This window comes from Sus scrofa, chromosome 8, assembly GCF_000003025.6.
Source record: "Sus scrofa isolate TJ Tabasco breed Duroc chromosome 8, Sscrofa11.1, whole genome shotgun sequence".
NCBI lineage: Eukaryota > Metazoa > Chordata > Mammalia > Artiodactyla > Suidae > Sus > Sus scrofa.
Window position 1 is genome coordinate 36,343,510 of NC_010450.4, and position 20,715 is coordinate 36,364,224.

At 33.3% G+C, this 20,715-nt stretch overlaps 1 protein-coding gene across 6 annotated transcripts in view; it reads right to left on the minus strand.

Annotated features, from left to right (window-relative positions):
- The window catches only part of GABRA2 (gamma-aminobutyric acid type A receptor alpha2 subunit), a 130,208-nt gene continuing 110,616 nt past the window's right edge, over positions 1,124-20,715 (minus strand). For 3 of the 6 annotated variants that reach the window (XM_005666628.3, XM_013978645.2, XM_013978643.2), the window contains 3 exons: positions 19,112-19,314; positions 13,193-13,372; positions 1,124-7,856 (listed from right to left, as the gene is read on the minus strand). In XM_005666628.3, the coding sequence (XP_005666685.1) occupies positions 7,560-7,856; positions 13,193-13,372; positions 19,112-19,314 (680 nt within the window). In that variant the 3' untranslated portion in view covers positions 1,124-7,559. The remainder of the gene's footprint in view (positions 7,857-13,192; positions 13,373-19,111; positions 19,315-20,715) is intronic. The other 3 variants (XM_013978644.2, XM_021101165.1, XM_021101166.1) reach the window with 3 other exon arrangements.

Here is a 20,715-nt window from a genome sequence, read left to right on the forward strand (position 1 = left end):
AATAGTAAAAAAAAACAAAAAACAAAAAATGTGAGTATAAATAATTTTTAAAATATTTGATTAAAAAAAGCATATGCTGAAAAATAATTAGAATTTATCTTCCGCATATACTCACGTTTGATAGTTAACTGGGTACAAATTATGGGGAAGAGTGACTTTAATTCATTAGGTAGTAAAATGTCAAGAACAAACACTGTTACATAAGGTGTGATAGTGTCACTTAAATTCACTATATCATGTAAAAAACTAACTTGTAACATTCATTTAATTTAATTTAATTTTTTTTCACTAATACAGACTAAACTAAAAGTTTATAGAAAAAGCAAGCAGAGATCTCCACATAGGACACATTATAAAGAGTCCATGATAGGATTATAAAATGAAAACTTGTTGACACATGGCTATAGAGTAGAATTACTTGGGGAATTAAAAAAGTTTTTCTCATAACCCCTCCTCACTCAAGATTCTAAGACATAACCAATGCTTTTTAAAAGTCCTCAGTTAATGTTAAAGTGTGGCTAGTGTTAAGAAATGTTGCATGTAAACTTATAACGTCGATCGATGAAAATTGCTTTGTTATGATATCTCTTTGACATTTACAAGCATTTAATTTCAGTGATATTAGCAATAATAACAGTAATCAAAGTAGAAACTCATTTAAATAATATTGCATTAAGTTAAGAGAAGATATCCAACAAGAAAACTGTAAGATTTCTGGGTAACAAATAGAATGATGAACTTGAGTCTATCTAAAGAAAAGAAGAAAATCTTATTTATTTAATAGTTTCATGTAAATATGACACTATTTTATGATAGAAGGGAGCTTATTTTCTAGGTGAACTTTTATATTTTCCATAGCATCACTTTCTTAATGTGTTAAAGAGATCGACATTAACAATTCATGATACCTTCCTAAAATTTCTGGGTAGGTTTGGACTATTCTTACCCCTCATAACTTTTTCATTTTAAAAGAAATTCAAGAAACCAATAACATTTAAAATAACTATTACAAAATATTAGTGTTAGATCCCAATAAAAAAGTCACATTTACAAAAAATTCAATTATTTTAAGCAAATATGTAGTGAATGGTTAGAGTACAAAAAACACAATGTTCACATCCAGTATATTTAAATTAATTTTAATAAGTACAAAAAGATAATGTTTAGCATTATTTTGCATGTGATTAAAATTAGGAATTTTTAAACAGCAAGCATACTGACACATTCAATAAAGGTCAAATTATCTTACATACATAAAAAATAATGACTTTTCCCAATTACAACAAGGTCACAAATTACAAATATTATTAGCTCCAGAATGATTTTCTCAAACCAGAATACCTACCATTCAAGCATACTCTTACCCAGAAAATTTCAAATAATGAATACAAAAAATTTAGTGTTGGAGCTTTATCATACATTCTCTAGGCATGTAATTTTATTATTAATGTGTAGCAAGGGGAAACCATTTCATTCTTTTTTGGTTTTTACTTTTCTACTTTGGCAACATGTATGAAGCTTTAAGTTTCCATGCATGTCACCTCTAAGTAGAATATTTCATGAAAGGTCATATTCCTCAGTTTGGAGCACCCCAAACCTGAATTTGTATCTGCTCAAAAGAATCTTAACAAATATTAGATACCATTAAACCTGAAATATGGTAGCAGGCACCCAAGATCAACAATCAAGGATTTATCCATGGATGGTAATGTTGAATTCACAAAAATTGTAGCTCCAAGTTCAGTTTCATTTAGGCCTTTGAAATCATACATTAACCTCCTTCACATAATATGCTGGGTTTAAAACACAGTCAATGGCTTCAACTACTGTGTTGAATATTTTAAAATAAATAGGTGGGCTTGAAGCCATTACTCCTAAAGTAATTCCGTGTCTAATGGCTTTGTTTTGCTTTCCTAATACCACTTGTTTTCACAAATCAATTTTATTGGAGGTACTCTTATTTATCCAATGATATAAGCTTACATTTGGCAAAAAGTTGTGGTAAAGTAAGTCTTCCAAAACAAAGCATGAAAAACTGAAATTTTTATGTCAACCAAGCTATTTTAACACTTACAGTCCCAAAGCTGGCATTTATACATATCAGATTAGACTTCTTCATATAAATATTACCTTGCAAGAGATTGATGAAGTCAATCAATATATAATCCTTGAAGTTCAGTGGTTTTAAATGTTATAAAACCAACATTTTGGCAAATAAAAACAAAACCTCGCCAACCCTTAGCACAACTGTCAAATTTAAACAAATGAATAAGTAAAAGAAAATAAAGAGAGAGGTGTTTATTACTTTGTGTGCCTAATCAATTTTAAACATTTTTGTACATTATTACGCCTATAGACCAAAAAGAAAAATATGATGTATTCCCAGAAACTAAATTCTAACCAATGTTAGTGAATAGATAGTTTCACCAAAAAAAAAAAAAAAAAAAAATGGATTCTTGGTTGCTGTACAATTCAAAAAGGTATGAAACTAATCAGTGACATATACAGGACAGTAATTGCAAATGATCAACAGGATATTAAAACTAATGGAGGCTGTAACAAACTTCTATTAAGAAGTCTGTAATTGAAAGATTTTTCTGTCTTACCTTACAACCAGAATTGTGATATGTTGAATTTAATGGCTCAAAAGAGCCAACTAGAAATATATCAGACAAATGTTTATACTTTTATAGATGGCTATTTCTAACCATATGTATGGCTCAAGACTAAGTTCCAAATAACGAGTTTTTGGATCTACTGAAAAAATTTCTTTATGGACTAAATTAATTACTTGTTTAATAAGAGATACATTTTAAAGGAAGCCCATTAATAAATTGTTTCAATTTCATAAATTTCTCAAATTTTTTTATATCTGGAAAATACACAGACACTTCTAATCAAACCTTATGAAAAGTTCTTTGAGAAAATTACTATAAACTGACACTTAAATCTGTTCCTTGTTCTTCCCTATTGGCAATATTAACTGTTATATTATCTATTAATTTCAACATAGAGGGGTTTGAAGTGGGGTATATAATTACATTATTGAAAAAGTTCTTTATATAAACAGATGAAATAGAATATTTCTGCTAAATAAGGTTGAAAACAGTAATCTAAACATGTTGAATAAGAATTTTCAAGAAAAAGATACAAAACTCTCATAAGAAGTAGATGATCTCCTTTTCCAAATTTCTTTCACACGAACTCATTAATCCTAATATTTTAATCATAATGCTTACCTTGATAGAATCATAACTGTTAAATATCTCTGTATAATTTCTCATCATTCTTAGTTAAATAGGAGGAATGCCTCATTAGGTTTAATTAGCAATGGGGTCATTTTTTGAGTGAGTTTTTCTCTTTGACTTTTCCTCTATGAGGTCTTGGATTTTTCTTTGTATTTGATGAAAATATGAATCCATAAGTATTAACAGAAAAGATTAGTATCTTTCATATACATGTTGATAACATAATATTATGGAAATTAATAATTTTATTGACTACTGAAATTCATTTTTTTTTTTTGGCCACTCCCATGTCATGTGTAAATTCCTGGGCCAGGGAACGAACCTGCACCAAAGCAGGGACCCTAGCTGCTGTAGTGACAGTGCCAGATCCTTACCCTGCTGCTAAAGGAGCTCATGAATGTCATTTTTTAAGCATGAATTCAATAGAGAAAAATATCATAATTTGTCTTGTCCACACTGTTATGAGTAATTGTGATTCAGTGTTCTTGGTCCCAAGGATGCAGGTGTTAAAAACAACTACACCTCTCCCCAATTTTAATCTTACATTTCTGGATACTCTGGACTAGAAAAGGTAAACCCAGAGTTCCCATAAGACCTCAATTAAAAGGAAAATAAATAGACTACAGGGTAGCAATTATTCAACTCATAAGTCCCTTGAAATTCTGAATCTCTTTATATGAAAAAAAAATCTGAGAATTGCTTCAAAAATATGCAGAAGGCTATAGGAATGTTAGAAGAGTAATAACAGGAACAACCTGTATAATAAACCTATTAATATGGTCCCAAATTTCAAAATAAGTGAAAACATTTTGATGGTTCACAGACATTGTCTGAGGGTAACAAGGATGGAGCATTTGGAAAAAAAAATAGTAATAGATTTTGAAGAGCCATGACTTTGCTACTCTCCTTGTCCTCCCATTGGAATGATGACAGGCCATGCCAAAGACTCCCTGGAGGTTTGGTATCCTTCTAGAATCTCTAATATCATGGCAGAGTTCAGTTCCTTCCACCAGAAATATGAAAAGAGCCACTAGCTTCTGTGCTAGTTTATTTAAAAAGAGCTTTTGTAAATAAACTATGAGCAATTAAAAAAAAAATGGAAATGTGGCTCCAGGGGATCACTTATCCAAACCTGAGACAAATTCAAAATAGAGAGATCCCTGAAAAGATTGCTAAAGTTGAGACTGGCATTTTAAAAATCACTGAAATTTTTTAAAAAAATTAAATGGTTATATTAGTTCCATTTTTATATTCAAACAATTAGAAACACAAATAGAAGAAAATAGCAAAACAGCCACCATCTTAGCACACTTATGATCTCATAGCTCATTAAACAACTCTCAGTTCTAAATGAATTTATATATTACATTTCGTCTTTGATTTTAAGTCTGTATAGGAATGAGATGCACTTGATTTTCAACTAAATTCTGTGGGTGTGATATGAGTATATTAACATCATCCCCATGGCATGGTGAATAATAGGAGGTAAAAATATTTGTTGAATAAATGTTAGCTAATCAGAGCAGTAGCTATATAATATTGAGAATATATCTCTATATATGTACATGTATTTATCTACATTTTGTACATACCATTACTCTTTATGTCAATATACAACTACATAAAATAGTCATAGTATTATGGACCAAAATGACCAGTGTTAGTTTGTGAAAAATGTTTCCTGAAAAATTAATCTTGTTTTAATAAATCCATGTCACTGTTATTTTGTGTTTTTAAAATGGTTTATGGAAGGGAGAATAATTTTAAAGACTTTGGTTCTAGAATTTAAAATCCTTTTCCATGCAGCATCCTCCCTCTCTCCAGCAAGACTAAAAGTTCCTTTCAATTTATATAAATTTTCAAAGATTAAGAAATGTGTAAAAGAAATACCAAAGTTAGAGAAATAATAGAAAATCCTGATCCACGTTATCAGAAAATCTCAACCATCAGGATGTTACTTAGGCTCAAATAAGACTTTAACAATTGAAAGTAAAAATAAAAATAATGTTAATTTTTCAGGTCAATCTACCATAAATTTTAATACAACAGATACCATCAATGTAGCTGCAACCTTTTGCCAAAGGTATAGATAAGTCTTTTCTGTTGTCCTACAGAAACTGCTATTTACAAGTATTTTTACATATGTACATATTTATACACATATTAAGGGGGAACCAGAACTTATAAGAATAATATTTGTAAAGTATCTAATAATAAATACCATACAAAGCATTTTTATTGCTTGCCTTCAAGCCTTGATTTCCATTTTAGATTATTGCACCCTTCCCTAAACCACCCAGAAGAGCTATGTTATATTTAAATGTGTAAGAAAATGGGATATTTTCCATTCCAATGTTAGAATAAAGTACACTTTTAAAAACTATTTAGATGACAACGAAGGTGTTATTGGAAGGGAATTAAAGAAATACATTTAATGGCTCATATAACAAATTTATTTTATTAAGGATTATGGATTACCTTTTATGAGGGAATTTTTAAGGTCAAAGCTGTCTTCACGGCAAATTCTGTTAATAAGATGCATTTGTGACCTTGGTATTAATACAACCATGCAAAGCACATAATAGAATCACACTGAAACAAAGAAAATGAAAAAATGAAATTTAAACGAGGCAAAAGAAAAGTAGTTTTGTTGTGATTTTGCTTATTTCCATAATATACTCCTTTTATTGATTTTATGAACATACCTGTTTATGCACTATACTGAAATACTGTACAAAACTGCAAGAAATGCCACTATTTGACTACTTATGTTTTTACAAAAACACCATCATAAAGGTGTATCTATTAGTAAAAGTCAACTAATAACTGCTAATGTATATGTGAGTCAAAAGGATTTTGTTTGCCAAAAATGTTGAATCTTAGCATGAGACACAATTATTAACTTCTATTAACATGTTTTGGGGCATAAAGAATATTTTTAAAATACTAAACAAAAAACGAATTTTACCCATTAGTCATTAGTAATAATATACAATTAAAAACTGTGGTTTTTTAATTTAGCTACATGTTTGTGTGTGCATCCTAATTGAGTGGAATTGTGTGTGTGTTTGCACATGTGAACTAATCCACAATTCATTGGTGATGCTTTAAAGTTTTAGTTTAAAAATGTTCAACTCTTACCAAAACCTCTTCTGGTATACAAAGCTGTAAATTTGAGTCAGCGAAATTTAAAGTTGCAATTTACAAAAGCAGATTTACATTAATTCTTATCTGAAAGAGCTGCTTTCAAGACAGAAAAATGTGCCAATTAACTGCCCTTTCCTTTGTAATTAGTGGCTTCTGAGTCCTGATGAAAAGAAGCCTTAAGGCAGAATTTGCAGTAAACAGGAAAGGAGAGAATCATATAAGTGCTCATCTGTATCATGTGACACCTATGAATTCTCATCAGTGGGAGTTTTTGGCACAGTTTTCTAATCCAATATGAATGTTGCTCCACAGCAGCCAAACTGGATGCTTTTTCCAGTCACCAGCACCAAGAAAATTTAGCTGATCAATTTCAATACAACACATACCTCAAAAGAGTAAGACATATTTATTGTCTTATTTTTGTTTAATTTAAGGTAGTTTCCAATGATTAAAATAATCTGTAGGATTTGAATTATTACTTTCAAATAAATTCTGATGCTAAACATGTGTTGACTATGACATTCCGATAGTTATTAAATTCTAGGCATGATGAACATCTTGTCAGGGTGATTCATAATTATTTGCATTTGTCATGCTGTAATATATACATGGCTATAGATACTATACAGAGTAATTAAAAGCTGATTTCAAAACTCTAGTTTTTCTTCTGATGTATGCTAAGCTTCCAATTACAGTAGCAGGGATTCTGAGCACTCAGGAAGGGAACTGATGTTGAGATATGAGGTTCCGTTGTTTAGAGGAATTCCTTTGGAAAGACAATGTCATCTTACATTATAGTTAGGCAACAGTAGAAAGTACTCCTACTTAAGACCTAAATCAAAAGGGTTTATAAAGTGGGGTAGAGGATCTCCATTTTCATCACTGTCAGAAGAGAAAATACATCAGGTCATCTGAAATCCACTTTAAATCAGTTCCTAGGGTAAATCTTTTAAAGAGGCAATGGCTTTTGGGCATGGGGGTGCTTTCTGCCTGTAGTTCCATGAGTTAGCAAATGCGTGTCTCCATTAGAGGTCTATAAGCTATGTCGCTATATACATACTGTACATGTTGGTTCACAAATTAGCAGTTATTAGTCAGACTGTACATGGCAAAACAAACCAGGTTTACTGTTGCTATACATTCCAAGATAACCTAGGTCTAGATTCAAGGACTGACCCCTAATACAGGTTCTCTATTTAAATATGTAGCCCAGTAAACTAAATTAAATGTACCAAACAAAACTGGGAAAACTATTCTAGACATTCTATCAATTTTGCTGACACTGTTGAAGGTTTTCTTGGCTTCAGCTGGCTTGTTTTCCGGCTTCTTGTTGGGTTCTGGCGTGGTTGCACTCTTGGAGATGGTGGAGAGAACTGGGTCTTTTGAAAGATTCGGGGCATAATTGGCAACAGCCACGGCATAAGCATTGTTCTGTATCATGACAGAGGCTTTTTCTTTTTTCTATTGAAAAATACAAGAATTAACAGAATGTGGGTTGAGACTGCTTCTTAACATTTTCCAAACTCCAGTTCAAATTCTGAAGAAAAGTATTTTGATAAGCATCATTATCCACTGGGGAGAAGGAATTTATGGAAATAAATAAAATGAGTTTATTCAGTCCTAAAACCATGACAGTGAGGAAACACCCAGAGTAAAATCAATGGTACCATTTTTCTGGAGAACCATTTTTTTTTTTTTTTGTTCTTTACATGGAACACTGGCAATCAAAAATACAACTTTAATAAATGACACATTTTTTACTCTTACAAGTTCCTCAAATATTTGTTAAATGAATGAGTGAATGAATAAATGAAGTGTAGAAATAATTTAACAAAAGGAATGATCATCAACAGTGAATGATCTCAGATTCTGAATTTAAAAATTAATTTCTCTAACTTGATAACAGGATTTCTCCCCTTCGTATCAAAATCAGACAGTAAGGCTTTAGTTTGACGGTAGGAAATTGTAACGATACACAGATGGCAGTGTAATAAATGCTAAAAACATATAAGGAAAGTGAAACACAAAGTTTTGGATTTTTGCCCAGCTCGTCCACAATGTGTTTCTGCTGAGACATACCAATTTCATTCTCACTTTGTGCTCTCCCAGTTAGCTTGACCTCATCCAATCATTAGACAAAATATACCCCCTGGGGATTTTTTTAAAGACATAAATTAGACTGTGTTACGCCTCTGCTTAAGTGTCTTCAATACTAGCTCATGGAACTTAGAATACAATCAACACTTCTTGCCATGGTATCTTTTTATGTTCATTATATACCAGTCCTGCTGGAAATAACTTGTGTTCACGGGACTTTGGTGCCTTTGGTCATGCTGCTTCCTCATCCTAGAATCCTTCCCTCCATCTCATTTCCCACCTGATCAATCCCCTCTCATAGTTTGGCCTTGGATTAAATGTCATTTCCTCACAACAGCCTTCCTACCCATTCTATCTAATGTTGTCCCTGCTTTCATAGCACCCACTTTACTTCCATCCAGGCATTTTTCAAAATGAGTAAATTCTTTCTTTAGTTGTATGATTGACTGACACCTTCCTTTCTTATTAGACTAAGTTCAATGAAGGCTAGTGCTATTTCTGTCTTTTTCACAATTATAAGCTTACCGTGATTCCTCCCGAGGCACATAACAGGTAGCCAAATTAACAAAACATGAAATTATTTATTCAGTATTATATAATAGTATTTAATTAAACCTGAAAAACAGTTTATCTGAAATTCTGTACTAATGTAAAGGCACCATTAGTTATCTAAATGCAAACAAAATTGAGCCATCAGTGAATTATCTAAAATAATGAATAGTGTAAATCAACAGATTTATAGGACCAATTGGTTTAGAAAGGAATTTCTAATGACAGTATTTTGAATAAGAATTTTCAAAATGTTTGCGTAAAATAAGCTAACAGGGGGCCTCTAAAAGCCCCATAGGATCTGAAAACACTTCTTGAATTTCTTATCCTTCACTGGCATCTAGTACTCCCTCACCTCTTTCCCTTGCTGATGAAGTATTTTTCCAGACTTGGCTGGAGCATAAAAGGACAAGGAATAAGAGGTTACCATTTGTAGCTTTATGGAAACTATAAAACTGATTTTTTTTTTTCAGTCATGTTACACATGGAGGGTAATCCTCAAGTGTGTAACTGGTAGCAATGACAGCTCACACCTTTTGAGCACTAGGATGTGTCAGGTTGAGTGTTAAGCTTAAGAGTGTCATTGGTGACAAACTTCACTACTGGATAAATAAGTTCTATGTTGTAACCCCAAGTTAGGAAATCAGAAATGGATGCTAAAGAGGTTTTGTGACATGACCAGATCTCCCATGACTGAAAAAGCACACAAATTCACATGTTCATGGCTTCCCAACCCCTGCTTTAAACAGCATGTGATGTGACTTTATCTCTGAGGAAGCTATTTGAAACCTGGGAGTGCTTTTTCTTAAATAGTCCAATTGAAAACTAGGTTAATCTTCAAAAAGGACTCTTTAACCCTTAAAGTATATAACATATACTGTACAGATTATTATTTCAATTATGGACTAATGTATATTTGGACTACACTGAGAAACACAACTTCTTAGGGGAGAGTGGTGATGGCTATACAAGCTAGACAGTGATTACTGGCATACAAGATGTATAGGTAATATACTTTGTATTTTGGAAGAAGACATAAACATGGCATGGAGAAGCTTGAAACTGGTCTGTGGGGAGTCCCCTTGTGGTACAATGGATTAAGGATCCAGTATTATCACTGTAGTGGCTTGGGTCACTGCTGTGGCATGGGTTCAGTCCCTGGCCTAGGAACTTCTAAATGCCATGGGCATGGCCAAAGAAAATAATGATGGCTTTGTGGAAGAGGGACATTCAACCTGGGTCAGAATTATGGTATAGGGTTTATACAAAGAAAGTTAAAATATAAAATATCCTTTGTTGCAAGAAGAATCTATAGATGGAAACTACTAACTCTTATTACAGCCTTCCTGCTTCCCAACTGAATACCATTCGATTATACCTAAATGTACAGGTGACACTAAAAATATTTAACAAACTCTAGAGCAGAGGCACTAACAAATCATAACAGATACTCTGAACTGTCCGAATGGACATCAGCTGTAAATACCCAGAAGGGCTGTACCAGTCTATATCAGCCAAGCATCAATCCTCTATACTTATATGGTGGTGTTGTTTTAACCCAGCCACTGTTGGACAATATAATAAGTAGTGATGATGGCTTTGGGGTTAGAATGTTCCCTTAGAACTTTGAAACTTGAGTATTTCAAAACCAGTAGCAAGGAAAGTACAACAGCAATGAATGACAACTATCTCTAGCCAAAAACCAGTGAATGGCATCTGTAGTTTCTTACCAGTCTATCGAATGAAGGGCAGAGGCACTAACAAATCATAACAGGCGCCCCCATGGGACTCAACCTCAGTTCCTAGCCATAGCCCAGGAAAGCCTTTCTGACTCAGAATCTTATAACATCTTGTTTTAAAGATAAAATAACTCCCCCTCAGTCTATCTGAGAATAATTACTACAAATCTACAGTAAAAGAAATTCCTCCTATTCATTTAAAATTAACATCATGAGTATAGAAAAAAAAATAATATTGAATTCAGAACTGACTTCAAATAATGCATAGTTTAATTCTGAGATCTTCTAAGTAGAGTATACAGATTAAGTCCCCACAATATATTCTATTACTGTGACTTGTAAGACATAGATCTGCGAGTAATAGTACCCAAAATATCCATACTCTAGGCTATTACTAATAGATTTCACCTTATCTATTCATGACTAACTTCTACTAAAAAGAACTAACTTAATAGATACTATGTTATAAAGTCTTTGAATATCATTCAAGTCTCTGATCAAGCCAGACCATCAGCAGGCTGACTGCTTGGGCAACAGGATTTTGACCCCAATAGACCAATTTTACTTTATTTAGCGCAATCCCTGGCTTACGCTCATATCCTGAGATCCTTGAAAAGAAATAGTACAGTGACATCTATTGTTGTATTAACAGTACTCATTGCCCCAAGATTTTTTTTTTTGGGGGGGTGCCCATGTCCCTATATAAAGTTTCTTTTGAGAACTAAGCAAGCTCTGATAGCTTGTGGTACCTAATTTCTCGTAGTCTAATTTTATCATTCCATATTTCAACTTTAAGCTTCTTAGGAAAGCCACTTTTGAAGAATAAGGCCAGACACAGCTGAAAATGTAAGTAAAGAAAACACTGTTTAAATATGAAGAATGAAATCAATAGAAGGAGAATGGGGGAGGTGAAGGAAAACTGGCACTGCTAATTTCTATTAATTTTAAGTGACGCTTATGGCTCTTGCTACCAAACAAGGGATGACTGAAACATCTCTCACCAGAATTCTTACCCAGCATATTTCACTAGACTTCTCCACTTACATATCCCACAGGTACTTAAAACATAAAACATCCAGAAATAAATGCAGGTTACTTTCACTTCCATCCTAAATCTGTACACTCTCCTGTATTCCTTAACCTGTGGATGATACCACAGTTGAGCCAGGAACTGACACCTGGTCAAGCCACTCTGGTCCCTAGTCAGATCCATTTTGCACTGACTCAGCTCAGTCACATCTATTGAGACATCACTTCCTACTGCAATAAGCATCCCCCATGTGTCTTCACAAACCTTAGTGCTTGTCTCTATAGTGGCACATAATTTTTCTCACTTCTTTTTTCCCCACTTGATTGTAAGCTCCTTGAAAGCACAGAATGTGTAATGCAGAGCTCCTAGCATAGTTCCTGAATAGCACAGACTCAGAAAATGTTCACTTCATAATAAATGAAAGACATTTACTAGAATGATTAATATGATAATATATATGTGATGTATATAAACATATTAAGTATTGTATAGAATACAGTAAGTATTTATTCTTGTGCTTCAATAGTGTGTTCTTCAATTATTTTATATAATTATCCTGAAAGTCCTCAATTTCACCATCTATAGATATAGGAGGCTGGGAAATAATAAAATAAGCTCTACTGAAAAATAATGCTGTGGAACTTCCACATGTTTGTGGACATTGTTTTACTTGTGACTGAGATGTGTAAGAGGGAAGCAGGAAAATATGACTATACACTAAAACAGTAAATGATTTATGTTTATACATTATCTGGGGAAAATGTAAAACTATGCTGCTATGGAATCTCTTGATGCCATTACTTACGTGGAATGAAAAGGAAATATAACCCATACTAATTAAACTTTGTTTTTCAACGGCATTTTATAAGATTCAGAATATTGAGTCTATTATTTTAGAATGTCCAAATATATAGTTAAAATTTCGAGTCTGGAAATTTCCTGAGTACGAAAATTAAAATGTTCTATATCATCTTGGCGAACTGATCTTGGCTTTCTTAGAGTATTAGATAAAATGATGTGTTAATAAGTTGAACAAATGCTCCAGCTAAAATTTAGATGCCTAGTGGTGAAGTGACATGCACATAAATAAAAATAACAATCACATAGTTTCAGCGTTGAAAAGAATCTTAGAGATTGTCCCTTAGAATAAGGAAATAGTGTTCTCATAAATATAACACTAAATATAACCGTTTTAGAGAAAACTCCAGGTTTCCAAAGTGGCAAATCTATGCTATTTCTACATACCATGTTGCTTTTTTACAGTCATTGTGGCTACGAGAAAGCCCATTACTTTGTAAAAAAACAACATGCTCCCTGGCCAGATAATGCTATTGTTAACTGTCTGTCAGCTAAGCATCCTGACTGAGAAAAGTGATACTTACAGAAGATTGTTTGAAGGTTATACAGTCCATCCACTTCTCTAAGTACTCTAAAGTCTTTCCTTGGATTAAACTGGGCCATGAGAAAGCTATATACTTGGACCATATTAGCTTAGCTCCTTGAAGAATTGCCTTCACTGAGTTGTATGTTAATGTAATGCCTTCAGCTTTTATTGAAGGGGACTACAAGAAACATCAATATGAAATCCATTACTGCGTTTATTGGGAAAATATTGACATTACTTGCATAGCACCCAGCTTTTCCCTAATATAAGACCCATATGATATTGTTTAAAAAAAGAGAATTCTGTGTAGGAAAATCTTTTTTTTTTTTTCCTGAGGAAATGTATACTTTCATTTTTTAAAGAAAAATAAGTCCTCCCACCCCCCATAGTTAACTCTCATAGCCAAGAAGCTCAGAATTTGAATCTTAGCTACTCTAGCTATGGACTAAAGCTAATGTTCTGGCCCAAATGACAGATATATTCATAATCTATTTTCCTTCATCCTGATTTTCTACTTCTATTTATATTTTATTATGATAATGTAAGTACATGAATTCTTCTGGTAAACTGCCTGAAATGCTTTTGGAACAAGGCAGTGTGTTAAAAATGCAAAATGAAAAAAAAAAAAAAAAAACAGAATAAAAACACTTAAAATGTGATGTTTTCTATGAATTGTATGGAGTGAAATCACACAACAATGGCACATTTTATGTTAGTTTGGATATTATGGTCCTATGTCTGTGTTTTAAGTAATTTTTTTTTTTTTTTGTCTTTTGTCTTTTTGTTGTTGTTGTTGTTGTTGTTGTTGTTGTTGTTGCTATTTCTTGGGCCGCTCCCGCGGCATATGGAGGTTCCCAGGCTAGGGGTTGAATCGGAGCTGTAGCCACCGGCCTACGCCAGAGCCACAGCAACACGGGATCCGAGCCGCATCTGCAACCTACAGCACAGCTCACGGCAACGCCGGATCTTTAACCCACTGAGCAAGGGCAGGGACCGAACCCGCAACCTCATGGTTCCTAGTCGGATTCGTTAACCACTGCGCCACGACGGGAACTCCTAAGTAATTTAATATATAGTGTCTTTCCAGAAAATATGCTTTTCTTGGCAAGTGTAGACCCATTGGCTCAGATTTAGAAATAAAACAATCTCAAGAGATTAAAGTTATTTTTGAAAATTCAGTTCAAATAAACTATGTGCTAAATGCTATACTAAGAAGTGACAGAGAAATAATAAGACACAACTACTACCTTCTTAGACTATTAACCTACTGTTAGAAACAGATTTAATTATAAAAGTATTACATAAAAAAGTTACACAGAAGAAATCAAGTACTGTAGAAACATTATGGGGCAGAGTGGCCATTAGATTCAGTTGGATAGATCTTAAGGAATAAGTAGTTCCTCAATTAGGGAAGGAAGGGGAGAACATTTAGGAAGAGGGATTAGGTCATCTAACATCATGGAGATGTGAAGAGGCATGGATATTTAGGGGTGTTTTTAATGGCTAGAGGAAGAATGTGATCATGGACCTTAGATCTTATTCAGTTCAGTCTTGGATGCACCACTTAGCAGTTGTGTGATCCTGAGCAAGTAACTTTACTTGACTAAACTTATATGTCTTCATTTCTAACATGGAGATATTCCCAGGCACATAGCAGTAAATAAGTTCACAATAAATAACAAAAAATATTTTTCTCATTATTCATTGTGTAAACAAATATACAAGAAAGCTATATATTTGGATCATGTTAGCTGAGCTGCTTGAAGAATTGCTTTCAACAGTTCATTAAAGAGCTGAAAAACTAAATGATCAGATTTCTTAGAAAGTAACTCGGGCACTACTGTAGAGGATGGATGAAGGGAGACATGATTAGCAATAATGAACAATAAAGAGACTCACAATAATGAGAGATGGCAAAAGCATGGTCTATGACATAGGGCTAAGAAAACGGACACCATTCAATGACTGGTTAGATCTTAAGGGATACTTCCAAGCTGTTGGTATTGAGATTAGGGTTTGCCAGGAACTGAGGAATACATGAAAAAACAAAAACCAAAAAAGCAGGCATGGGCAGGAAAGAGATATCAAATCAGTTTAGGAGATTGTGTTTGTTGTTTCTTTCACCTTTTTAAAAAGATGTGTGAAGACTGAAATGTTATATTCATGCAGAAGTGCCTAGGGAACAGGTTGGATATATGAACCTGGAAGTTAAAAGAGAGACATGGAGTTTATTTGTAGATAATAACTGTGGAAGGTAAGATAAAGGTATGGACTGTAAATGTGATTGGGTTATACTTCATTCCTACCATATTTATTGAGCAACTAATATATACGAAACCCTGTGCAAAGGGCCAAAGATAAATTATTTATTAAAATAAACACGGCCGTTGTTATGATCAGTGAAGGCGTCGTGATGTAAACATGCAATTACAAACTGTGATAAAGAATTAAATGCAAAAGAGCAGGGTACTATACACACTTGGGGGTGGGGGAAACAAGTTTTCTGAAATTTTCTGAGGATTGCTGTTTTGCTAAGGATGAGTAGGTTTTACGTATTTGGAGACAATAAATGATGGATAGTGTGCTTAATGTTGCAGACATTCCTCCAGGTGTTGTCAGTAATATGCTTAAAGTGAGAGTCATATAGTGATATTAGAAACAAAAATCTAAAGTAAATTTAAGGGACTGGCTTTGGGGAAAAACAAGAGCAGATGCTAGGGAGACTGGATCTACTCTAAACTCAGGCAAAGCATTTCAAAGAAGAGAATGAATAGTGGCAACTGCCAGGATTTGAAGAAGGAAGTTGATACTCTAAGGTATGTTTTAAAGGCCTGAAGGAAGGAAAAAGTTGCTGAGTAGGACCTGAAATGAAGTTCTGGAGCATAACAGTATTCAATGTGTTCACTGGGGATCCCTTGAGAAAAACAGAAAATTATCTGATCTGAAAGTGTGGAGATTATTGGTGTCCTTCAGTTACAGGACAACAAATGAAAAGGTAATCTGATTACAGTGAGCTGAGAATTAAACTAAAAGTGAGAACACAGATATGGTGAGCAAGGCTTTTGAAAAACTTGAATGGAAAAAGAGGGTGGAATCTGAGGATGGGCAAAGGGGTGACACAGAATCTGAAGAGAATTTTGGTTTTGCCTCATGGTAAATTAAGCATATTAAGGATTTTCAAAACTTAAAAGAAGGAGTTGGTTGAAAAGGAAAAGATGGCTTTAAATAAATAAGAGAAGAAAATAATAACTGATTGCTTCAAAATTGAAAGAAGAACAAGAAGAAAAGGGATCAAGAGATGGAGTGGAAGAATTTAGTCCTGAGCAAATGGAAGAACACTGGGTATAAAAGAAGGTACCAGAAGAACTTGGGAGGCTGCATAAATAGAAACGTTCATATATGTAAGGACATAAAAATTTGAAGTTGTATTATTTTATCTGGCCCTACATTTTTAGAATGATAAAGTTTTGTGTCTAATTTCACACCTGAGGCCAAAAGCAGTGTATAACTTGTGCAAGATCACAGGGCGAAGTGGGCTTCTAATAGAGGGCTCAAATGTGGCTTGCATATGAAGTGAGTGGATTTACTTATTTATTTGCAAAAACTAACTTTGAAGATCATCAGAGAATAATCTACATATAAGCTGTATGTTAAATACATATTTCTTTTTTCAAACATATAATATTAATATAAATCTGAGTGATTATTTTTATGAGACAAATTAATATTTGCCAGGTAACAAACCATTAGAAACTTATTATAACCGCTTTGTATTGACAGATAATTTAAGTGCATTTCTCAGGTTTACTAACCTCAAAGAAGAGGACTTCTGCCAGTCTTGTTAAACTGAAAAGATGCCAATTTGGCCTATGGATAAAAACTTTGTATTTCAGGAAAATTATTGTTTTCTATTTAAAAATTAAATCTAAGGAAAACTAAAGCAGATATAAATTGCTCTGAAATAGGAAACGCTTCCCAAAATCCATTTGAATCATACAACTAGATTGAGTACCCATTGACAAATTCACCACTGTAAAGTTTTAAAAGACTTTCCATAAAGGCAAAAAAGTCTTCTCACTGCTATTATACTGCCAGGTTTAATATCAGAAACTCCTTTATTCTTTTATTCTAAAAAACTTTCTGAAATGCCTACTAAATGCCTGGCACCACCTACTAAGTGCCTTGGCATTCTAGCTATGGAAGAGTGATTAAGAACTAGCAGCATGCCTGATGTAATGGTCCCTTTAACTTAATTCCTGAACTTGAACCACTGAGAACTGAAATAATAAAAACTCTGTTAGTTGTTCCCCTGCAAATTAGGTTGGAACAGAAATGATTTCAACCTAGGTATATCTTCTCTCTTTGTGATCTTCTATGTGGGTTAGATTTAAATCCAGTATTTGACAGTAGTAGGTTATTCCTTTTAGAATGCATTATCAACAATGTGATTTTGTATTTATAGGTACTTCTATTTTCCAAGTTCAGGGGTTGACAAGGCATATTATTTGATATGCCAAATCGCAATGACAATTTGATTGGTACCCTCAGGGCATTAAGAAAACATATATCAGTATATTTCTACATGGGGCATTTTTTTTTTCATGACATATTTACAAAGCATTTTATTTTCAAAAACTAGTATGAAAAATGCATGTGTAACTAATATAACTAAAAAGAAGTAATTACATGGATAGCAATGAAAAAAGAGTATACTATATGGGGAATGAGAACATAAATCAATAATAAATTGTAATGAAAATGGCAAAATTACCTAGACGTTATGCATAGAAAATTAATGAGTCCCTTTAATACTTACTCATTGGCTATCAGTTTACAGAACCTAGCTTATAAAGTGAAATTAATCAGCTCTGTTATTAAAACTTCTCTAGTTTACAAAATTCAGGGAAAAGTGGAAAACTATTAAACTATAACATCAACTGTTTTTATACTTAAACTGCAATAAGGTCATAAAAATTAGAAAAAATATTTATCTTCAAATAGTTGAAACAAGAAAATCAGCAAGTATGTTATTCCAATTTTAGTGGAATGGTATCCCATTCAAACTTTTTTCCATGGAAAGCTTTTTATAATTATTAAAATACTTTATATCTCTTTGTGATTTACCAAAGCTTCCTCTTAAGGTAGATGAATAATAATTGATAGACTAAGAAAGAAAACAGCTATTATATCAATGCACAAAACTCTCACTTTCTTCAGTACTTGAAACCTAAAAATGGACACCAATAATTCCAAAAAAATAAAACAAATAATTTTTTCTTATAGACTACATGGGCAACTTATAACATCTAGGTGTTTCAAGACCTAAATACTTATTCCATACAACACAGGAGACACTGCAGTGCTGTCAGGTCTTTTATATCCAAGAAACAGAAATGGGGTAGGTGAAGAGTAACTCAGCCCACTGATAGGGCCTGAAATTCTCCAGCATGAAAAGTTAATGCCAACTTTCCTTTCCAGATCTTTTTACTATAAAAGAGTGTGGTTGAGGACATGAACTTAATGGTCAAGCAGGTCTGGGTTCAAGTTTATTTATCAATCTGTTGTGTGAGCTTGGGTAAGCAAAGACTTCATTAAGCCATAGCTTCTTCATCAGCAAAAAGAGAGAGAGAATTAACAGAGACCCTAGTTATAAATTTGTAAAGATTATATGAGAGAATGTATTCGAAAACTTAGCACAGTGCCTGACATACTGGCAGAGCTCAACACATACTAGCAAGTGGTTTTAACAGAAGTAATATTAGAAGCACTCCTAAAGGATTTCAGGCAAGAGCATGCTTTAAAAGAAATCTTTCATGTTTGAATGTTCTTAAGGTCAATTTTTAGAAACAGTATCTGCTACAAGCTAAATATGTTGGGGGATCCTTTTAATGATGGTGGGAAGGAAGTTCTCACTTACCTTGTCATTTACTACACTCTTCCCATCCCAAGCCCATCCTCTTTTGGTGAAGTAATTAACAGTTGCAAATTCAATTAGGGCAGAGAACACAAAGGCATAACAAACAGCAATAAACCAGTCCATGGCAGTTGCATAAGCCACTTTGGGGAGAGAATTCCGGGCACTGATGCTTAGAGTTGTCATTGTTAGAACAGTTGTTACTCCTGCAGAAAGACAGGAAGCAAAAACATCAACAAATACCACCAAAGCAGCATTGGAAATACTCCTTTTAGAAAGATACTTTCACTGCCCTTTCTAGCCACTAAAAAAGCAAACAAACCAAAATCTTCTGAAAGAAAACAGTGCAAAGTTAATTACCATAAATGGTTATTATAATTTTTGAAGTGATGACTGAAATGGTTTCATTTTTTGTTTTTGTATAAATCCCTTTTTCTTTTTGGTACAGTTGAGGTTAGAAAGAGTGGTGAAACTGAAACAGAATTTCCTATGAGGAAAGCAGGTACTTGAAATTGACCCACTGCCCATTAACATTAATTTTTAAAAAATCATACACAAAGCCTCGCATTAATTTGTTCATTTATCTGAATCAGTCTAAGCAATGGACCAATCATCCACACTGATGATCACAACAGAACTATGATTAAGAAGTTCTTCAGTCTAAGAATAGTTACGTAAGTATGAAATTAGGCCTGGATTGCCGAGCATTGTGAGGGCATACTTTCTTTCATAATGAAGCTTAGAATCTACAGAAAATAAAGCAACTAAACCACAAATTTTATCAAGTGTAAATCACTAATTTTAAGAAATATTTTATACTTCTGTTGGTTTAAAAATATTCTCATTGCTTTTATTATAAAGCTTTTCTGACTATAGTCAGGGAAGTCACAGTGGTTAAGCAAAAAGAAAGCAATAGCTCAGAAGGTACCTGCAATATCAGCAAGTCAAAAATGTGTACAATTACCTGTTTTATCATCGATTCAATAGAGAATTAATTATGTACATAGGGGACACATTAAATTAAAAGAGAATTAAATGTTAAAGAAATGTTCATTCTTATACTGAAATTTTTATATTTTATTTTATACTTTCCCATAGGATAAATAAAACAGCTTTTTTTAAACTGAGTTAGTAATTCAGAGGAGAAGGATCAAAATGGCAGAGGAATAAGACATTACACTCACCTTCTCCCACAAATACATCAAAAAACACATCTACATGTAGAACGATTTACATAGAACATCTACTGAACACTGGCAGAAGAACTTAAAACTCCAAAAAGGGCAAGAAATCCTCCACAGAACAAAAAAAAGAGGGAGAGAGAGAGACTGAAAAATAATCAAAATGGGACTAGCACTCCTGAGGGGGAGAAATGAAAAGAAAAAAGGAACCAACACACTGGAAAGCTACGTTATAAACAAGGAGATCAGCCAAGACTCACCAAGGAGAGGAGAGAGAAAAAAAAAAAAGAAATGAAAAAGGAGAAATCTCAACAGATACCACAGAAATAAATAATATATAAACTATGAACAATTATATGCCAACAAATTTGACAACCTAGAAGGGTCAACTTTCTAGAGACTGACAGACTGCCAAAACTGAATCAA